The sequence below is a fragment of the Zalophus californianus genome, chromosome X, assembly GCF_009762305.2.
Source record: "Zalophus californianus isolate mZalCal1 chromosome X, mZalCal1.pri.v2, whole genome shotgun sequence".
Classification (NCBI taxonomy): domain Eukaryota; kingdom Metazoa; phylum Chordata; class Mammalia; order Carnivora; family Otariidae; genus Zalophus; species Zalophus californianus.
In genome coordinates, this window is record NC_045612.1 from 13,325,610 (window position 1) to 13,344,998 (window position 19,389).

General features: G+C 37.6%; 1 protein-coding gene across 1 annotated transcript; it reads right to left on the reverse strand.

Moving 5' to 3' along the window:
- Positions 1-8,026: 8,026 nt before the first annotated feature.
- LOC118356536 (interferon-induced transmembrane protein 1-like) lies at positions 8,027-8,681 on the reverse strand. The gene has a single exon (XM_035725636.1). The coding sequence runs from the start codon at positions 8,589-8,591 to the stop codon at positions 8,148-8,150; it is 444 nt and encodes a 147-aa protein (XP_035581529.1). The 5' UTR covers positions 8,592-8,681; the 3' UTR covers positions 8,027-8,147.
- Between the last annotated feature and the right edge of the window lie 10,708 nt (positions 8,682-19,389).

The window sequence follows — 19,389 nt, forward strand, 5'->3', positions numbered from 1 at the left end:
GTTGACCAATTGTTCCAAAGTACAAGCCGAGCTGTATTTACTTCTGGGAAACAATGTCCATCTCCCTCAGTGGGTCTTTGGGCTATTTCCAATGGCCTCTTGGGTGAAGTGAAGAGTATAGGCAGTGTTCATCTTTCAACTTCACCTCTGATTCCCTGGGCTTCTGCCACTGTGGCTGATGGGAGGCTGAAGCAGGGAGCAACACATCAGAACAGGGGGAGGTATAATGGCAGTTGCTGTGGCAGCAAAATTCATCAGTGAGATCCATCTTTATCCTTGTCAGGGAGCACTAATGTCATAGAGTTTAAAAATAAAAGAGACAGGGGCGCCTGGGTGGCTCAGTTGGTTAAGCCTCCAACTCTTGGTTTTGGCTCAGGTCACGAACTCAGGGTTGTGGGAATGGAGCCCCACACTGGGCTCCGCACTCAGCACAGAGTCTGCTTGAGATTCTCTCTCCTTCTCCCTCTGCCCCTCCCCTCCACTCGCACTCTTTCTAAAATAAACAAATCTTTAAACAAAAAAGTTATAGAGATAGAACCAAGTCATTTGGTGATCTACCTTAAAACACTCCCAGTGTTTACATACATTTAATCACCTGGTGGATCCTTTATGTTCCTCCTCATAATGAGTTTATAAACTTTATTGTGCCATGTTCCCATAGAGTGAAATGTGAGGACCCTGTCTCAGAACATATGTATGTGTGAGCATCTGTGTATGCATGTATACTTATATATTATGTATATAAAGATGTATGAATATTATAATAGTTTGTGGTAGTATATTATAATACCACTTCACGTATAATATAAAAACAATAGTAAACCAACATTTACCTGTCATTCTTTGTGCTGTTGTGCTACCTTTTATTTCTACCTGTTATAAACCCTGTATTACATTATTCTGCTTTAAGCAGTCAAGTCTTTCAAAGAAGTTTAAAAATGAGAAAAAACATTTTATATTTAGCCACATACTTACCGTTATGATATTCTTCATTTCTTTGTGTAAATCCAAGTTTCAATCTGTTAAAATTTTTCATCACTCTGAATAATTCTCTTTAATAATTTTGATAGTGTAGGTCTTCTTATGATGAATTTGCTCAAGTTTTATTTGAAAATGTATCTATTTTACTTTTCTTAAAGATTTTATTTATGTATTTGTCAGAGAGAGAGAGAGAGCACAAGCAGGGAGAGTGGCAGGCAGAGGGCAAAGCAGGCTCCCTGCTGAGCAGGGAGCCCGAAGCGAGACTCGATCCCTGGACCCTGGGATCATGACCTGAGCCAAAGGCAGACACTTAACCAACTGATCCACCCAGGCATTCCAATTTTACCTTCATTTTTAAAAAGTAATTTGGCTGCATATATAATTCTAAGTTGACACTTTTTTTTTTCCTTTTAACACATTAATGTCATCCTATTGCCTTCTGGCATGCATTGTTTCTGATGAGAAGGCAGTGAATATCCTTATCACTGATTTTCGGCAATTTGCCTACGGTGAGTCAAGGGAATTCTTGGATCTGTGGCTGGATATTTTTATTAAAATGAGGAAAATTTTTGGACATTAATTTTAAAATTTTGTTTTGAAATTATCATAGGGTCCCTGGAAATTGTAAAAATGGTTCAGAGAGGTCCCATATACCTTCCACCCAGTTACTCCCAATGTTTATATCTCACATAAATATAGTATAACATCAAAACCAGGTAATGAACATTGACAAATTGTATGTGTGTAATTCTAAGTAATTTTATCACATGGGCAGATTTATGTAACCACCACTACGGTCCAGATACAGAACAATTCTATCACCACAAAGATCTCCCTGGTGCTACTATTTTATAATCATACCCACCTCATTCCTCCCAATTATTCCTAACCCTGGCACTACTTACTAATCAGTTTTCAGCCTCTGTAATGAGAATGTTGTATAAATAGAATCATGGAGTGTGATCTTTTGAGATTGGCATTTTTCATTGAGCACAGTGCCTTTGAAATCCATCTGGGTTGCTGCACGTTTCAAAAGTGAATTCCTTTTTGTTGCTGAGTAGTATTCCACGATGTGGATATACCACAAATTGTTTATTCACCTACTGAGGAACATTTTGATTGTTTCCAGTTTTTGCTATTGAAATAATGTGCTATAAACATAAATGTACTGTTTTCTCTATGGATGTAACTTTTAAATTTCTCTGGGATAAATGCCCAGGAATGTAATTTCTAGGTCATATGGTAGTTGAATGTTTAGCTTTTTTTTTTTTGAAGGATATTATGCCAAGAGAAGAAATTTTTTTATTTTTATTTTTTAGCAAGAGAGAAAGAGAGAGCAAATGGGGAGAGGGAGAGGGAGAGAGAATCTTAAGCAGGCTCCACACTTGGTGCAGAGTCTGACACAGGGCTCAATCTCACGACCCTGAGAACATGACCTGAGCCAAAAGCAAGAGTCAGACGCCTAACCAACTTAACCACCCAGGTGCCCTGAATGTTTGGCTTTTAAATAAACTGCCAAACTGTTTTCCAAAATGGATGCATCACATTACATTCCCACCGGCAATGGGTGAATGATCCAGTTTCTTGGCATCCTTGCCAGCATTTTATATTGTCACTGTTTTTTTTTTTTTTTTTTTACTTTAGACACTTTGATGGGTGTGTTGTGATAACTCATTGTATTTTAATTTGTATTTCCCCAATGGCTAATGATGTTGAACACCTTATAATTTACTTACTCTCTGTATATCCTCTTCAGTGAAATGTATGTTCATGTTTTCTGCCTATTTTCCAATAAGACTGATATTTTACTGTTCAGTTTTAGAGCTTTTTAAAAAAATATTATGGATATGAGTCCTTTTCAGATACATGGTTTGCAAATACTGTCTCCAAGACCATAGCTTATCTTTTCATCCTCGTAACTGAGTCACATAGCCAAAGATTTAGGTTTTGATGTAGTTCAATTTATCTTTTAAAAAAAATTTTTATTTATTTATTTAGCATGCATGTGAGCTGGGGGAGGGGCACAAGGTGATAGAATCTCAAGCCGACTCAACGCTGAGTGCTGAGCCTGACACGGGGCTTGATCTCATGACCCCAAGATCATGACCTGAGCCTGAATCAAGAGTCAGACACTTAACCAACTGAGCCACTCAAGGGCCCCTCAGTTTATCATTTTTTAATGGATCATATCTTAATGTCCACATTTAGAACTCTTCCACTAACACTAATCCTGAAGCTCTTTCCCATTTAAAAATATTTTATACTTTTAGGTTTTAGATTTATTCTGGTGCTCCATTTTGAGTTAATTTTTATAAGGTATGAGGTTTAGATTGATTTTTTTTTTTTTGGCCTGTGGATGTCTGATTCCTCTAGCACCATTTATTAAAAAGATAATCCTTGTTCTGTTGAATTGCTTGTGAAGTTTTGTTTTTTTTTTTTCCACAAATCAGTTGAGTATATCGGTTTGGGTATATTTCTAGGTTTCCTCGTCTGTTCCATTGCTGTATGTGTTTATCCCTCTGCCACCCCCACCCTGTCTTGATTACTTATAGCTATATAGTAAGCTTTTGTATCAGGTAAAATGATTTCTCCCACTTTAATATTTTGTGGCAAGATTATTTTGGGGGGGGTTTCCAAATAACTTTATTTTGAAGGAATGGTACAAATGAAAGAAGTTAAATAGATGTTTTGGTACAACTTATAGAAAAGGTAAATGTAACCCCACCATGCATGCACTGCCTTGGTGACGAGGGAAGTCACCCTTGGGGCTATGGGAAGACCCTAAGGTTTAGCTCTCGTTATCACTGTTTCCCAAGGTATGTTTGTCAGAGAGATACTCTCCCATGCCAGATTCAGGAGCCCCCATCTTGTGCGGGTTGGTTACATGGTCACCCAATTCTTTGATGGATTTCACTTGTTTATTCAGGTAATGAGTCTCAGTGAAGTCCCACAGATGGGGTCATTTTTTTATCAGTGACAAGTTTGTGTAGTTCCAGTAGTGACTGATTCACACTCTTTTCCAAGTGTAACGCACACTCCATTGCATTTGGTCCCTTTTCCCAGTAATCACGGTCTGGTTTCTTGATATCCTGAGGGTCTTCCCTGCAGCTTAATCAGTTTCTCAGCATGTTCCCTCTCCTCATGAGATGGGTGAAGAAAATATTTGGCCAAGTTCTACAAAGCCTTCTTAGCAGTCAAAGTAGTAAGACATGGACTACAGGTAGACATAGGCATAGAGCTCCAGGTTGATCTGGCGGTCGAGGGCAGCCTCCGAGTCCTGGTGGTAGTTCTGGTGCACCTGTAAGAGGGACGCAGTCATCATGGCAGCCGCTGAGGAGAGGCAGTGTCAAGTGGTGGTGGCTGCAATGGGGATGGTCTGTGGGCGCTGTGAGGAGATGGTGGAGGGTTGACTCTGAGCAGCCACCAGTGTGGGGGACGAGTGCCGGGGTCTGTCCAAGCACTGTTGAAGCAGGAAACTTCAGTGACTTTTGGTGGAGACTCAATATTCTGTGGCAAGATTGCTTTAATTATTCTAGGGCCCATAAGATTTTATATAAATTTAAAAATAATCTTATCTGAAGCTACAAAAACTTTTGCTGGGGTTTTTTTGGTTTGTTTTTTTAAAGATTTTCTTTATTTATTTGACAGAAAGAGAGACAGCGAGAGAGGGAACACAAGCAGGGGGAGTGGGAGAGGGAGAAGCAGGCTTCCCGTGGAGCAGGGAGCCCGATGCGGGACTCGATCCCAGGACCCTGGGATCCTGACCTGAGCCGAAGGCAGACGCCTAACAACTGAGCCACCCAGGCGCCCCTTGCCGGGGTTTTGGTAGGGATTTCGTTAAACCTGAATGTGAATTTGGAGGAACTGACATTTTCACTGTGTTGAGTTTTCCACCTGATGGATGTGGTATGGACATGCATGTCCATTTCTTAAGGTCTTTGATTTCTTTCATCAGCATTTTGTAATTTTTAGCATACAGATTTTATATAGTTGATCTTTGAGCAAGACAGTTTTGAACTGCACACAGGTCCACTGTATGCGGATTTTTTAAAAGATTTTATTTATTTGAGAGAGCGCATGAGCGGGGGAGGGAGCAGAGTGGGAGGGAGAGGGACAAGCAGACTCTCACGGAGCAGGGAGCCGACCCGGGGCTTGATCCCAGGACCCTGAGATCTTGACCTGAGCTGTAGTCAGATGCTTAATTGAGTGAGTCACCCAGGTGCCCCTGCGGACTTTTTTTTTTTTTTTTTTTTGAGTATAGTTGACACACAGTGTTACATTAGTTTCAGGTATACAGCATAGCGATTTGACAAATGTATACATTATGCTATATCCACTGCAAGGGAAGCTACCATCTGTCCTGATACATCGCTATTACAGTATCGATTGTCTTCCTTATGCTGTGCCTTTTATTCCCATGACTTATTTATTCTGTAACTGGTAGCCTGTATCTCCCCCTCTCCTTTACCAATTTTGCCCAACCCCAAACCCCCTCTTCTTTGGCAACCATCAGTTTGTTCTCCGTATTTATAGGTCAATTTTGCTTTCTGTTTATTCTTTTTTTTTTTTTTAGATTCTACTAGTGAGTGAAATCATATGATATTTGCCTTCCTCAGTCTGACTTATTTCACTTAGCATAATACCCTCTAGGTCCATCCATGCTGTCTCAAATGGCATAACCTCATCCTTTTTTATGGTTGCATAATATTCCATCATATATATGTGATGTGATATATCACATCTTCCTTATCCATTTGTCTATTGAAGGACACTTCAATATTGTAAATAATGCTTCAGTAAACATAGGGGTACTTATGTCTTTTCAAATTAGTGTTTTCGTCTTCTTTGGGTAAATACCCAATAGTGGAATTATTGGTTCATATAGTATTTCTATTTTTAATTTTTTGATTAAAATTTCTAATTTTAATTTTTTGAGGACTTTCCATACTATTATCCACAGTGACTGTATTAATTTACATTCCCATCAACAGTTCCTTTTTCTTCACATCCTTGCCAACACTTGTTTCTTGTCTTTTTGATTTCAGCCATTCTGTGAGGTGTAAAGTGATATCTCATTATGGTTTTGATTTACATTTCCCTGATGATGAGCGATGTTGAGTATCTTTTCCTGTGTCTGTGGGCCATCTGGATGTCTTCTTTGGAAAAATGTCTGTTCAAGTCTTCTGCCCATTTTTTAATCAGATTGGTTTTTTGGTGTTGAGTTGTATAAGTTTGTTATATATTATAGATATTAACCCCTTGTCAGATGTATCATTTGCAAATATCCTTTCCCATTCAGTAGGTTGTCTTTTTGTTTTCTTGATGGTTTCCTTTGCTATGCAGAAGCTTTTTATTTTGAAGTACTCCCAAGAATTACTTTTTGCTTTTGTTTTCCTTGCCTCAGGAGACACATTTAGAAAAATGTTGCTATGGCCAGTGTCAGAGAAATTATTGACTGTTCTCTTGTAGGATTCTTATGGTTTCAGATCTCACATTTAGGCTTTAATCCATTTTGAGTTTATTCTTGTGTATGGTGTGAGAAAGTGGTCCAGTTTCATTCTTTTACATGTTGCTGTCCAGTTTTCCCAGCACCATTTATTGAAGAGACTGTCTTTTCCCCATTGTATATTCTTGCCTCTGCTGTCATAGATTAATTGAACATATAATTGTGGGTTTATTTTTGGGCTCTTTATTGTTTTCCACTGATCTATGTGTGTATTTTTTGCCAGTGCCATACTGTTTTGATTACTACAGCTTTGCAGTATATCTTGAAATCTGGGATTGTGATACTTCCAGCCTTATTCTTCTTTCTCAAGACTGCTTTGGCTATTTAAGGTCTTTTTTGGTTCCATACAAATTTTGGTATTATTTGTTCTAGGGTTGTGAAAAATGCTGTTGGCATTTTGATAGTGATTGCATTGACTGTAGACTGGTTTGGGTAATATGGACATTTTAACAGTTAACAGTATTCTTCCAATCCACGATGGAATATCTTTCCATTTGTTTGTGTCATCTTCAGTTTCTTTCATCACTGCTTTATAGTTTCAGAGTATAGGTCTTTCACTTCTTTGGTTAAGTTTACTCCTAGGTATTTTATTCTTTTTGGTGCTATTGTAAATAGTGTTGTTACTTTCTCTTTCTGCTACTTTGTTATTATATACATGGATTCTTTACAGTCCTGTAAATGTATTTTTCTTATTAATATTTTTTAGCTTATTTTATTGTAAGAATACAGTATAAAACACATATACAGAATATGTGTTAATCAACTGTTTATGTTGTTGGTAAGGTTTCCAGTCAACAGTAGGCTATTGGTTGTTAAGTTCTGGGGGACTCAAAAAGTATACAGGGATTTTCATCTATGTGGGAGTTGGTACTCCTAAGCCCCATGTTGTCAAGGGTCAACTGTACATGTTTTGGTGGGAGTATATATATGTATTTCATTTTCTTTGGAGTAATTTTAAATACTACTGTGTTTTTGATTTGTTTTCACATACACATTGGAATGCAGTTGAGTTTTGCACATTTTTTTGTATCTTCTGACCTTGATGAAATCACTCCTAGTTCTAGGAGTTTATTTTTCTTTTTGTAGATTGCTTGAGGTTTTCTATGGTGAAATCTGTAATTTCATATTATTTGCAAATAGGTATAGTTTTATTTCTTCATTTCTGATCTGTATGCCTTTATGTATGTATGTATGCATGTACACACACATATGTGTGTGTGTATATATATACACATATACATATATATGTATATATATATGTATATATGTATATATGTATATATATACACATATACACACACACATATATACATATACATACACGTATATATGTATATGTATATATACACACATATGTGTGTATGTGTGTGTGTGTGTGTGTGTGTGTGTGTGTGTATATATATATATATATATATATATATATATATCCTACTGTAATTGTTAGAACTCTCAGTACTGTGTTGAATCACAGTGGTGAAATAAAATTCCTTGTCTTAAACCAGAAACAGATTCTTTTTTTTTTTTTTTTTTTTTTTCACACGCAAGTGTACTTTATTGAATTCAGCTGTAGGCAGGCAAGTGTGTTAATGTAAAGGGCTGGACGCTAAGGGACAGGGCCAGCAGCGCACGGTGGAGGACTTGGGTCTCCTGCCATGAGCACCTAGTGGTACCCATTGTTCTCCTGCATAGACTTTAAAAATACACTGTAGGCTGTAGCGTAGACAAACACCAGAAGAACAATGGATCCAGTGGTCAGAAGGAGGCCCAGGACCAGGGCCCAGATGTTGAGGCACTTGGCGGTGGAGGCATAAGTCTGGGCCCCAGTCATGTCACCCACCATCTTCCGGTCCCTGGACTTCACGGAGTAGGCGAAGGCCACGAAGCCCAGGCAGCACCAGTTCATGAAGATGGTGTTGAACAGGGACCAGACGATGTGGTCGGGCACGGCTGTCTCACTGCGGATGTTGATCACAGTGGTCGTCACGGGAGCCGAGCTCTGGGGCGCCCCGAGTACAGCCACCTCGTGCTCCTCCTTGAGCATCTCATAGGTCGGGGGGACGCCGTTGTGGGCGCCGGAGAAGAAGTGCTGGGAGTTGTGGTTCATGGTGGGAGATGGAGCACCGGTGGTGTGGATGTGGGCGCCGGACCTTGCTCTGGGCCCTCCCTTCCCCAGTAGTTTCGATTTCTCCAAAGATTCCTTTTTTGGTGTTCCCAGAAACAGATTCTTAACCATAGAAAACAAACTGATGGCTACCAGAGGGGAGGAAGATGGGAGGATGGGGGGAATGGGTTGACTAGTTGATGGGGATTAAAAAGTACTCTTATCATGATGAGCAGTGAGTAATGTATGGAATTGTTGAATCACTATATTGTGCACCTGAATCTAATATAACACTGTATGTTAATTATACTGGAATTAAAATGAAAAACTTAATTTAAAAAATCCTTGTCTTGTTCCTGATCTTAGTAGGGAAAGTATTCAGTCTTTCTACAATAAGTACAATGTTAGATGTAGGCTTTTTCTAGATGTTCTTTATTGAGTTGAGGGTAATACTCCTCTTTCCTGAGCCAAGATTTTTTTTAAAAATCATGAATGGATACTGGTTTTTGTCATGCTTTTTCTCTGTCGATTGATAGGATCATAGCATTTTCCTTTTTAGCTTCTTGATAATGTGGATTATAGTGATTGACTATCAAATGTTGAAACAGTCTTGCATACCTAGGAAAATCCCACTTGGTCATGGTATATATATATTTATACATTGTTAGATTTAGTTGCCTGTTGTTTTGTTGAGGATTTTTGCATGTAATTTCATTAGTAATATTGGTCTTCTTTTCTTTTTTGTACTTTGTCTGGTTTTGGTATATGGTAATAATGGTCTCCTAAAATGAGTTGGGAAATGCTCCCTCATTTGTATGTTCCAGAACAGTTTATGTAAAGTTGAAGTGAATTCTCTGTATGTTTGGTAGAATTCTCCAGTGAAACAATGTGGTTCTGGAGATTTCTTTTTGGGGAATTTTAAAATAACAAATTCAGTTTCTTTCATGGTTGTGGGGCTATTCAACTTATTCATCTTGTTTGAGCTTTGCTGGTTTGTTGTTTTCAAGGAACTTGACTATTTCTTCTAAGTTGTTGAATTTATGAGCATAAAGTTGTTTGTAGTTTTGTATTCCCTTATTATATTTGATAGTTGCAGGATCTATAGTAATAGTCTCTATTTTATTCCTGATATTGGTGATTTGTTTCTTCTCTCTTTTTTTTCTTGTCAGTGTTGCTAGAGGTTTATCAATTTTATTGATTTTTTCCAAAGAACCACCTTTTTGTTTAATTTTCTCTATTTTGTTATTAATTTCATTGATTTGTGCTCTTATATTTAGTATTTCCTTCCTTCTGCTTGCTTTGGGTTTTTTTTTTCCTTGTGCTTTCTTGAGATAGGAATGTAGATTGTTTATTTGAAATCTTTTTTCATTCTAATGTAATCATTACTGCTATAAATTTCTTTTTTGGCACTGCTTCAGCCGCATCCCCCAAAATTGATGTCTTATATTTTTATTCAGTTTGATGTGTTTTTGGATTTCCCTTGAGACTTCCTCTTTGACACATGGCTTACTTTAAAGGTAGTTGTTTGATTTTCATATGTTTAGATATTTTCCTGTTGTCTGTCTGTTACTGACTTCTAGTTTGATTCCATTATTGTCAGAGAATACACTGTGTAAGTTCAATTTTTAAAATTTGTCTTATGGCCCAGAATGTGGTCTATATTTATAAATATTCCATGGCTCTTGAACAAAAGATGGTATTCTGCTGTTGGGTAGAGTGTTGATTGTGTTGTTCATATGATCCGTGTTGCTAATTATTTGTCTAAAAGTTCTGTCAGTTGCTGAGAGGGGGATGTTGAAGTCCTCAATTTTAATTTGGGATTTGCTTATTACCCTTTTCAGCTTGATCAGTTTTAGCTTCATGTGTTTTGAGGCTCTGCTTTTTGGTGTACACATTTAGGATCTTTATGATTTCCTGGTGGATTAATCCTTCTAGCATTCTATGTCCCTCTTCATCACCAGTTTTTTTCTTTGCTCTGATGGTTACTTTTTTTTTTTTAAGTAAACTCTGCCCCCATTGTGGGGCTTGATCTCACGACCCTGAGATCAAGAGTCACATGCTGTACCAACTGAGCCAGCCAGGTGCCCCTGATGCTTACTTTGATATTACTGTAGCCGCTCTTTCTTGTTTTTATTATTAACAATTGCACGAAGTATGTTTCTTCTATCCTTTTACTTTCATCTTGCCTATGTTGTTGAATTTGTAGTGAGTGTCTTATAAACATCTAGTTGGGTTAAGTTTTTTTAACCACTCTGCCGGTTTCTGTCTTTTGGTGTATTTAGACCATTTATACTAAAGATTCTTATTGATATGTTAGTGCTTAAGTCTGCCATTGTATTATTTGTATTCTCCCCGCCCCCATTGTCATTCCTTAATTCTCTTTCCATGCCTTTTTGTGGGTTACTTGAAACATTTTTAGAATTCTATTTTGATCTATTTATAATTTTTAAGTGTACCTTGTGTCATTTTTGGAGCTGTTGCTCTGGGTTTTTACAGTTATCACAGTCTACTGGCATCAGTGTTTCAGTACTTCAAGCGAAGTATGGAGCCTCGCCTTGATTTTGGTTCCTTAACCTTCTCCACTTTTAAATGTCATTGTCTTGATAACCAGTTGGTGGTGTTTTTTTGTTTTTAATTAAAATCGAATACGATTTATGAAACTCAGGAGAGGGGTAGCCTCATGAATATACATATATATGCTTTTTCCATTGCTTCATCTTTCTATTTATTGCTTCCTATTCAGTTCTTTCTTTTATCATTTGCTTCTCTTTTAAAAACTTCCTTTAGCCATTTTTTTAGCCATTTTTTAAGGATAGGTCTCCTGAGAGTGAAGTCTTCCCATTCTCCTTTGTCTGAAAATGCCTTTATTTCTCCTTTCTTAAACGATAGTTTCACTCTGTAGAATATAGACTATAGATATAGAGTTTGTGGTTGACAGTTTTTTTCCTAAGACTTGAAAAATGTGCCATTTTCTTCTGGCCTCCATCATTTCAGATGAGAAGTCTACTGTCATTCAATTGCTCCTCTTCTATAAGTAATGTATCAAATATATCTGGCAGCTATCAAGATTTTTTTTTTTTTTTGTCTAGTTCTCAGAAGCTTAGTTATGATGTATTTTGCCATGGATTCCTTTGGCTTTATACTGTTTGGGGTTCATTCGACATTTTGAATCTGTAAGTTTGTTTCTTTTGCCAAAATCGGGAAATTTTCAGCTATTATATCTTTGGTGCCACTTTCTTTCTCCTCTGCATCTGGGATTCTGATGACATGAATGTTCCATCTATTTTATTGTCATGCAGGTTTCTGAGCCTCTTCTCAGAGAGAAGTTAGTCTGTATTTTCTCTCTTATCAGGTAAATTCTGTTCACTGGTGAGTTGTCTTGCATTCTCTTTAAGTTCGCTGAGTCTGTCCTCTGTCATGTCCACTCTGCTTTTGAACCCATCTAGAGAGGTGAAGCTTTTTTTTTTATTGTTTTTTTCAGCTTTATAATTTCCGTTTTCTTCTTCTTTTTTTTTTTTATAACCTGTGCATTTTTGCTGAGGCTTTCTACTTTTTCAGTTTTTTTTTTTTTTAGCTAATCTGTAATTGTTGAAATGTTTTTATGATGGCAGCAATTTCAACATTTGATTCATTTCAGTGTTGGTGTCACTTGATTGTCTTTTCTTATTTAAGTTATGATTTTCCTGGTTCTTTGTATAATGAATGGTTTTCAGTTGTTTCCTGGACTTTTTATCTGGTATGTTAGGCTTAGCACACATGTTCAGGTTAATTTTTCTGGGCTGTGATTCCAATGGCAATTTAGCTTTCAGATCCTTTGTAGTAGTATTTTGGTAATTAAAGTTTCAAGTCAGTTGATGCTATGAAACGGAGATTATCTGGGTGGGCCTGACCCAATCAGGTGTGTCCTTTAAAAGCAGAGTTTTCTCCAGTTGCTAGCAAAAGGAGAAGTCAGATTCAAAGTACGTAACAGATTCAGTGAAGCTTTGGTAGCTTTAAAGGTTTGGGGTTGGGTGGGGAGAGCATGTGGAAAGACCAAAGAATGTTCTCTAGGAGCTGAGAGCCATTTGTGGCTGAGAGCCAGCAAGAAATCAGGGATTTCAGTCCTATAGCCAAAGGAAATTTAATTCCGTCAACAAACTTAATAAATCTGAAAGTGGATTATTTCCTAGAGCCTCCAGATAGGAGCCTGGTTGGCTGACACCTTGACTTTGGCCATGTGAGACTTGAGATGGCTTGCACTTCTATTTACTGAACTGTGATATAATAAAGAGATACTATTTTAAGCCACTAAGTTTATGGCAGCTTGTTTTGTGACAATAGAAAACTAACACTCCATTATTAGTGTTTCATTTGTGATAAACATTGCTTTCTCATGAATTTCCTTTTGAACTGTTGGTACCTCTGGGAGGGTAAATGTTCCCCTTTGAGAACATTAATTTGAGTTTATAAAAGCTTTATAGTTTTAATTTATTTTTTAGTCTATGATACATCTTTTTTTTTTCCTAAAGATTTTATTTTTAAGTAATGGGCTTGAACTCACAACCCCAAGATCAAGAGTCACGTGCTCTACTGACTGAGCCAGCCAGGTGTCCCTATGATACATCTTAAATAAATTTTGTGTATGAAGTGAGGTTAATATTTAAGGTTAATTTTTTGTTCTTTACAAATATGTATTTTTTCCAGTACTATTGATTGATAAGATGCTCTTTCCCCTTTCATATTACCTTTCTATCTTTGTCAAAAATCAATGGACTCTGTACATATGAGTTTATTATTGAACTCTCTGTTCTGTTTGCATATATTTGAATTTATACAGGTAGGTGTGTATTACATATCTCATTGTTTCTCTTAAATTTTTGCATTCAGTGCCTTCATATTAAGATTCATTTTTATTGCCATGCACTTACCTAGTCTAATGATTCTAACTGCTGCCTGCTGTGCATATACCACGTTTTCCCCCCAACATCTCTCCCAGTTATTGACATCTAGATTGCTTAAAACACCTTGCTTCCAGATACTGCCACAATGGACACCTTCTTATGAGTACCCCTCTGGAATGTGATAATTTACTTGGGATGTATATTCAGGAGCAGAATGTCTGGGTCTTAGGATATTCATATTCCAGATCTGTCTAAATGCTGCCAGATTTTTTTTTTCAGACTGGCTGTGCCAATCTACAGTCCTACCAGGGGTGCACATAGATTTCTATACTGCACATTCATGCCAGTTCTTGGCATTATCATCCTTTATAATTTTTTTAAAGGATTTTATTTATTTATTTGACAGAGAGAGAGCGAGAGCAGCAACACAAGCAGGGGAAGTGGGAGAGGGAGAAGCAGGCTTCCCACTGAGCAGGGAGCCTGATGTGGGGCTCGATCCCAGGACCCTGGGATCATGACCGGAGCCGAAGGCAGACACTTAATGACTGAGCCACCCAGGCACCCTGATCCTTTATAATTTTTGACAGTTTAAAAGAGAAAGTGCTATCTTACTGTTTTAATTGATGTTTGCCTTATTACCATGAATTAGAACATATCTCTTTATGCTTTTCAGACTTTTGCGTTTCCTCTTTGGTAAATTGCTTGCTTATAATCATTGCCCATTTTTGTACTGGATTTGTAAAATTGAAGGCTTTTCTTGAATGTTCTAGGTATTATTTCATTATCAGTTTTAGACATTGCAAATAATGTTTTCCATTCTGTCATATGTCAACTAACTTTGTGACTTTCTTATGCTTTGTTGAATAGAAGTCCTCACTTTGAATTAATTAATTGAATCAGTTTTGTTTTATAAATCTTTTTAAGTTTTGAAAAATACTTCCCCTAGGTCACAAAAATATTCTTTTACATTTTTATACTATATTTATAGCTTTATCTTTCACATCTAAACTTCTAATCTATAATCTAAGTCTGAAATTTGGATTGATGAGTGTGAGGAAAGCATACTCACATATATTGTTGGTGGGAGTATAGAATTCTGGAGGTCACTTTGGCCTTATCAAAAGCCTCAAAAATGTATTTTTTTGACATAGAAATTAAGGAGATATTTATAAATGTACAAAAATATTTGCCTCAAAGGATATATTTTACAGTTATTATGATTGTGAAATACTGAAAATAACCCAAATATGGGAATTATGGTGCCAATTAAACAATTGACTATTGAGCTATTAACATGGTAGAGTTTGCCAGAATAGCCAAAACAATGGAGAGTTGCTTTTCAATGAGTATGAAGTTTTAGTTATGTATGATGAGTAAGTCCTAGAGTTCTGCTGTATATTGTCATGCCTATAATTAAAATAAATAAATAAGAGCAAAGTTGGAGGATTTATGCTTCCTGTTTTAAAAATTTACTACAAAGCTATAGTAATCAAGAAAGTATAGTATTGGCATAAGGATGAGTGGATTGTATTAGTTTCCTATTACTGCTGTAACAAATTGCCACAAACTTAGTGGCTGTAAAAAATTTATTATTTTATGCTTCTGAAGGTCAGAAGTTCAAAATCAGTCTCTCTGTGTGAAAGTCAAAGTATCATCAGCACTGGTTATTTCTGGAAGCTCAGAGAGGACAATTTATTTCCTTGACATTTTCAGCTTCTAGAGCTTGCCTGCTTTTCTGGCTCATAGCCCCTTCCTTGTGTTAATTTCAGTCTCTTGTTCCCATCGTCATGTCCCCTACTGACTGTGATCCTATTGTCTTTCTCTTATAAGGATCCTTATAATTATCTTAGGCGCACTAGATGATCTGGAAAATCTTCCCTTCTCAAGATCTTAATCACATCTGCGATGTCTCTTTTGCTATGTAAGGCAATATATTCATAGTTTCTGGGGATTAGAATGTGGGCATATTATGGGGGCAGTATTCAGCCTATCATACAAAAGAGAGGATTAGAACTGAGAGTCCATAAATCCTCAAATTTATGGTTAATTGATTTTTGATGGGTATCAAGACAGTTCAGTGGGGCAAAAAAAAGTCTTTTCAACAAATGGTGCTGGGACAGTTGGATATCCACGTGCAAAAGAATGAAATTGAATCCCTACCTCACATTATATGTAAAAATTAACTAAAAAATGGATGGATCATAGAACTAAATGTAAGAATGAAAACAATAAAACTCTTAGAAGAAAACTTAGGCATAAATCTTCATGATTTTGAATTAAGTAATAGTTTCTTAGATAGGGCACCTAAAGCACACACACACACACACACACACACACACACACACACACCAACAAAGGAAACAATTAACAAATTGAATCTCATCAAAATTTAAAACTTTTTGCATCAGAAGGCACTATTAGAGAATGAAAATACAACCCACAGGAGAAAAAATTTGCAAATTATATATTTGATAATATTTTTAAAGATTTATTTATTTACTTGAGAGTGAGAGATTTATTTATTTACATGTGGGGGGAGAGGCAGAGGGAGAGGTAGGGAGAGAATCTTAAGCAGACTCCATGCTGAGCACAGAGCCCAGTGTGGGGCTTGATCTCACGACCCTGAGATCACAGCCTGAGCCAAAACCAAGAGTGGGATACTGAACTGACTGAGCCACCCAGGCATCTTAAGGGACTTTTTAAAAAAATGTTTTTAAATAGGCTCCATGCCCAGCATGGAACCCAACATGGGGCTTGAACTCATGACCCTGAGATCAAGACCCAAGCTGAGATCAAGAGTCAGACACTTAACCAACTGAGCCACCCAGGCACCCGTGATAAGGGACTTTTTAAATAGAATATATAAATAATTCTTACAACTAAGAGCACAACCCAATTTAAAATTGGCAAAAGATCTGATCAGACATTTCTCCAAAGGAGATATACAGGTGAATATTAAGCACATGAGAAGACACACAGCTTCATTATCATTAGGGAAGTGCAAATCAAAACCACAATTAGAGACTACTTTAAACCCACTAGGATGGTTATAATCAACAAATGGAAAATAAGTTTGGGGAAGATGTGGGGAAATTGGAACCCTCATACATTTCTCTTGGCAATGTAATATGGTGCAGCTGCTGTGGAAAACAATTTTTTTCTTTTTTTAAGATTTTATTTCTGCAAGAAAGAAAGAGAGAGAGAGAGAGAAAACAGCAGGGGAGGGGACGGGCGGTGGCCAAAGGAAAAGGGATAGGCAGACTCCCTGCTGAGCAGGGAGCCCAATGCAGGGCTTGATCCCAGGGTTCCAGGATCATGACCCGAGCCAAAGGCAGATGTTTAACTGACTGAGCCATTCAGGGGCCCCCAATTTTTTGTTTTCTCAAAAAGGGCTTCAGTTCTCCTAGGTATATACTTAAGAGAAATGAAAGCTTATGTCCACACAAAAACTTGTACATGAATGTTAATAGCAGTGTTATTTATAGTAGCAAAAAAAAAAAGTGGAAACAACTCAAGTGTCCATCAACAGATGAATGGCTAAGCAAAATTTGGTAAAGCCCTGCAGCGGAATATTATTCAGCCATAAACAGGAGTTAGGGGCTGATACATGCCATGGCACAGATGAACCTTGAAAACATTGTGCTGACAGAACCCTGTCACAAAAGGCCATTTTTTTTTTAAGATTTAGTTATTTATTTGACAGAGAGAGAGAGCACAAGCAGGGGGAGTGGCAGGCAGAGGGAGAGGGAGAAGCAGGCTCCCCGAGGAGCAGGGGGAGCCGGACATGGGACTCGATCCCAGGACCCCGGGATCATGACCTGAGCTGAAGGCAGTCACTTAACCAACTGAGCCACCCAGGCGCCCCACAAAAGGCCACGTTTTATATGATTCCATTTATATGAAACATCCAGAATAGGTAAATCTATAGAGACAGAAAGATTAGTTGTTTGCTGAGGGCTTTGGGGCCCGGTTGAGGGGAAATGGGTTACTGCTAATGGATACAGAATTTCTTTGGGGGATGATTAAAATTTTTTTTAAGATTTTATTTATTTATTTGACAGAGAGAGAGAGAGACAGCGAGAGAGGGAACACAAGCAAGGGGAGTGGGAGAGGGAGAAGCAGGCTCCTGGCTGAGCAGGGAGCCCAATGTGGGGCTTGATCCCAGGACTCTGGGATCATGACCTGAGCCGAAGGTAGACGCTTAAGGACTAAGCCACCCAGGCGCCCCAATTAAAATGTTTTAAAATTAATTGTACATGGTTCCACAACTCTGTGAATATAATAAAAACCATTAAATTGTATACTTTAAACTGGTGGATAGTATGGCATGTGAATTACATCTCAGTCAAAATAAAAATAAATGAATTAGAACTAAAAATATGGTTTACAATGATTCTCACCTGGAACATTTGTTTTATTTTTCATGAAAGCTTAAAATAAAAGCCTTAGATTAAAAAAAAAACAAACAATGATGGGAAAGTGTATTCGACATGGAGAGATGCTCACAATTGCTAAATGAGGAAAATCCAGCAGCACGTTAGTGTGATTATATTCACATGTGTGTATTCATGTGTATGTAAATGATTTTAACACAGACATGCACAGTTTTGGTCACAGTAGATTACCCCAGAGCTTTCTCGGAAACTCTATATCTCTCCTTCTATTCTGAATGATAGCCTTGCTAAATAGAGTAGTCTTGGTTGCAGGTTTTTTTTCTTTCAGCACTTTGAATTTATCATGCCACTCCCTTGTAGCCTGCAGAATTTTGCTGAAAAATCAGCTGATGGCCTTATGGGGTTTCCCTTATAGGTAACTGTTTTCTCTTGCTGCTTTTAAAATTCTCTCTTTAGGGGCCTCTGGCTGGCTCATTCGGAGGAGCGTGTGACTCTTGATCTCAGGGTTTTGAGTGTGAGGCCCACGAAGGGTGTAGAGATAACTTAAAAATAAAATCTTTAAAAATTTTTTTAAGAAATAAATTTTTTATCACTACTTTTTGACATTTTAATTATGTGTCTTGGTGTGGACCTTCTTCAGTTGATTTTGTTGGGGGCTCTCTGTGCCTCCTGGATCTGGATTTCTGTTTCCTTCCCCAGACTTGGGAGGTTTTCTAGCTATTATTTCTTCAGGTAAAATTTCTGCCCCTTTTTCTCTCTTTTCTCCTTCTGGGATCCCTATAATGCAAATGTTATTATGCTTGATGTTGTCACTGAGTTCCCTAAGTCTATTTTCATTTTTATTCTCTCACCTGTTTAGCTTGGTTGCTTTCCATTACTCTGTCCTCCAGTTTGCTGATCCGTTCTTCTGCTTCCTCTAGTCTATTATTTATTCCATCTAGTGTTATTTTTTTTTAAGATTTATTTAGATAGAGAGAGAATGAACAGGGGAAGGGGTAGAGGGAGAGGGAGAGAAAGACTCAAGCAGACTCTCCACTGAGCATGGAGCCTGGGCTTAGTCTCCTGACCCTGAGATCATGACCTGAGCTGAAATCAAGTCAGACACTTAACCGACTAAACCACCCAGACACCCCCATCTAGTGTATTTTTAATTTCAGTCATTGAGTTCTTCATCCTCTGATTGGTTCTTTTTTTTTTTTTTTCTGTTTTGTATCTCCTCGTTGAGGGTCCCACTGAGGTCCTTCACTCTTTTCTTAACTCCAGTGAGTATCTTTATGACAATTACTTTAAATTCTCTCTTAAACATACTACTTATTTCTGTTTCATTTAGCTTCTTGCTGTGACTTTTGTCCTGTTCTTTCATTTGGGACATATTCCTCTGTCTTCTCATTTTTGTCTATTTCTGCATGTCTGTTTCTCTGTGTTAGGAAAATTAGCTACATCTCCTGCTCTTGAAAGTAGTGGCCTTATGAAGAGGAGGTCCTGTAGTGCCCTTCAGCGCAATGTCCCCTCTCATCAGAACCTGGT

Bases quoted from the DNA above. Each gene is read 5' to 3' on its own strand.
- LOC118356536 (XM_035725636.1), bottom strand. From the start codon at position 8,591: ATGAACCACAACTCCCAGCACTTCTTCTCCGGCGCCCACAACGGCGTC.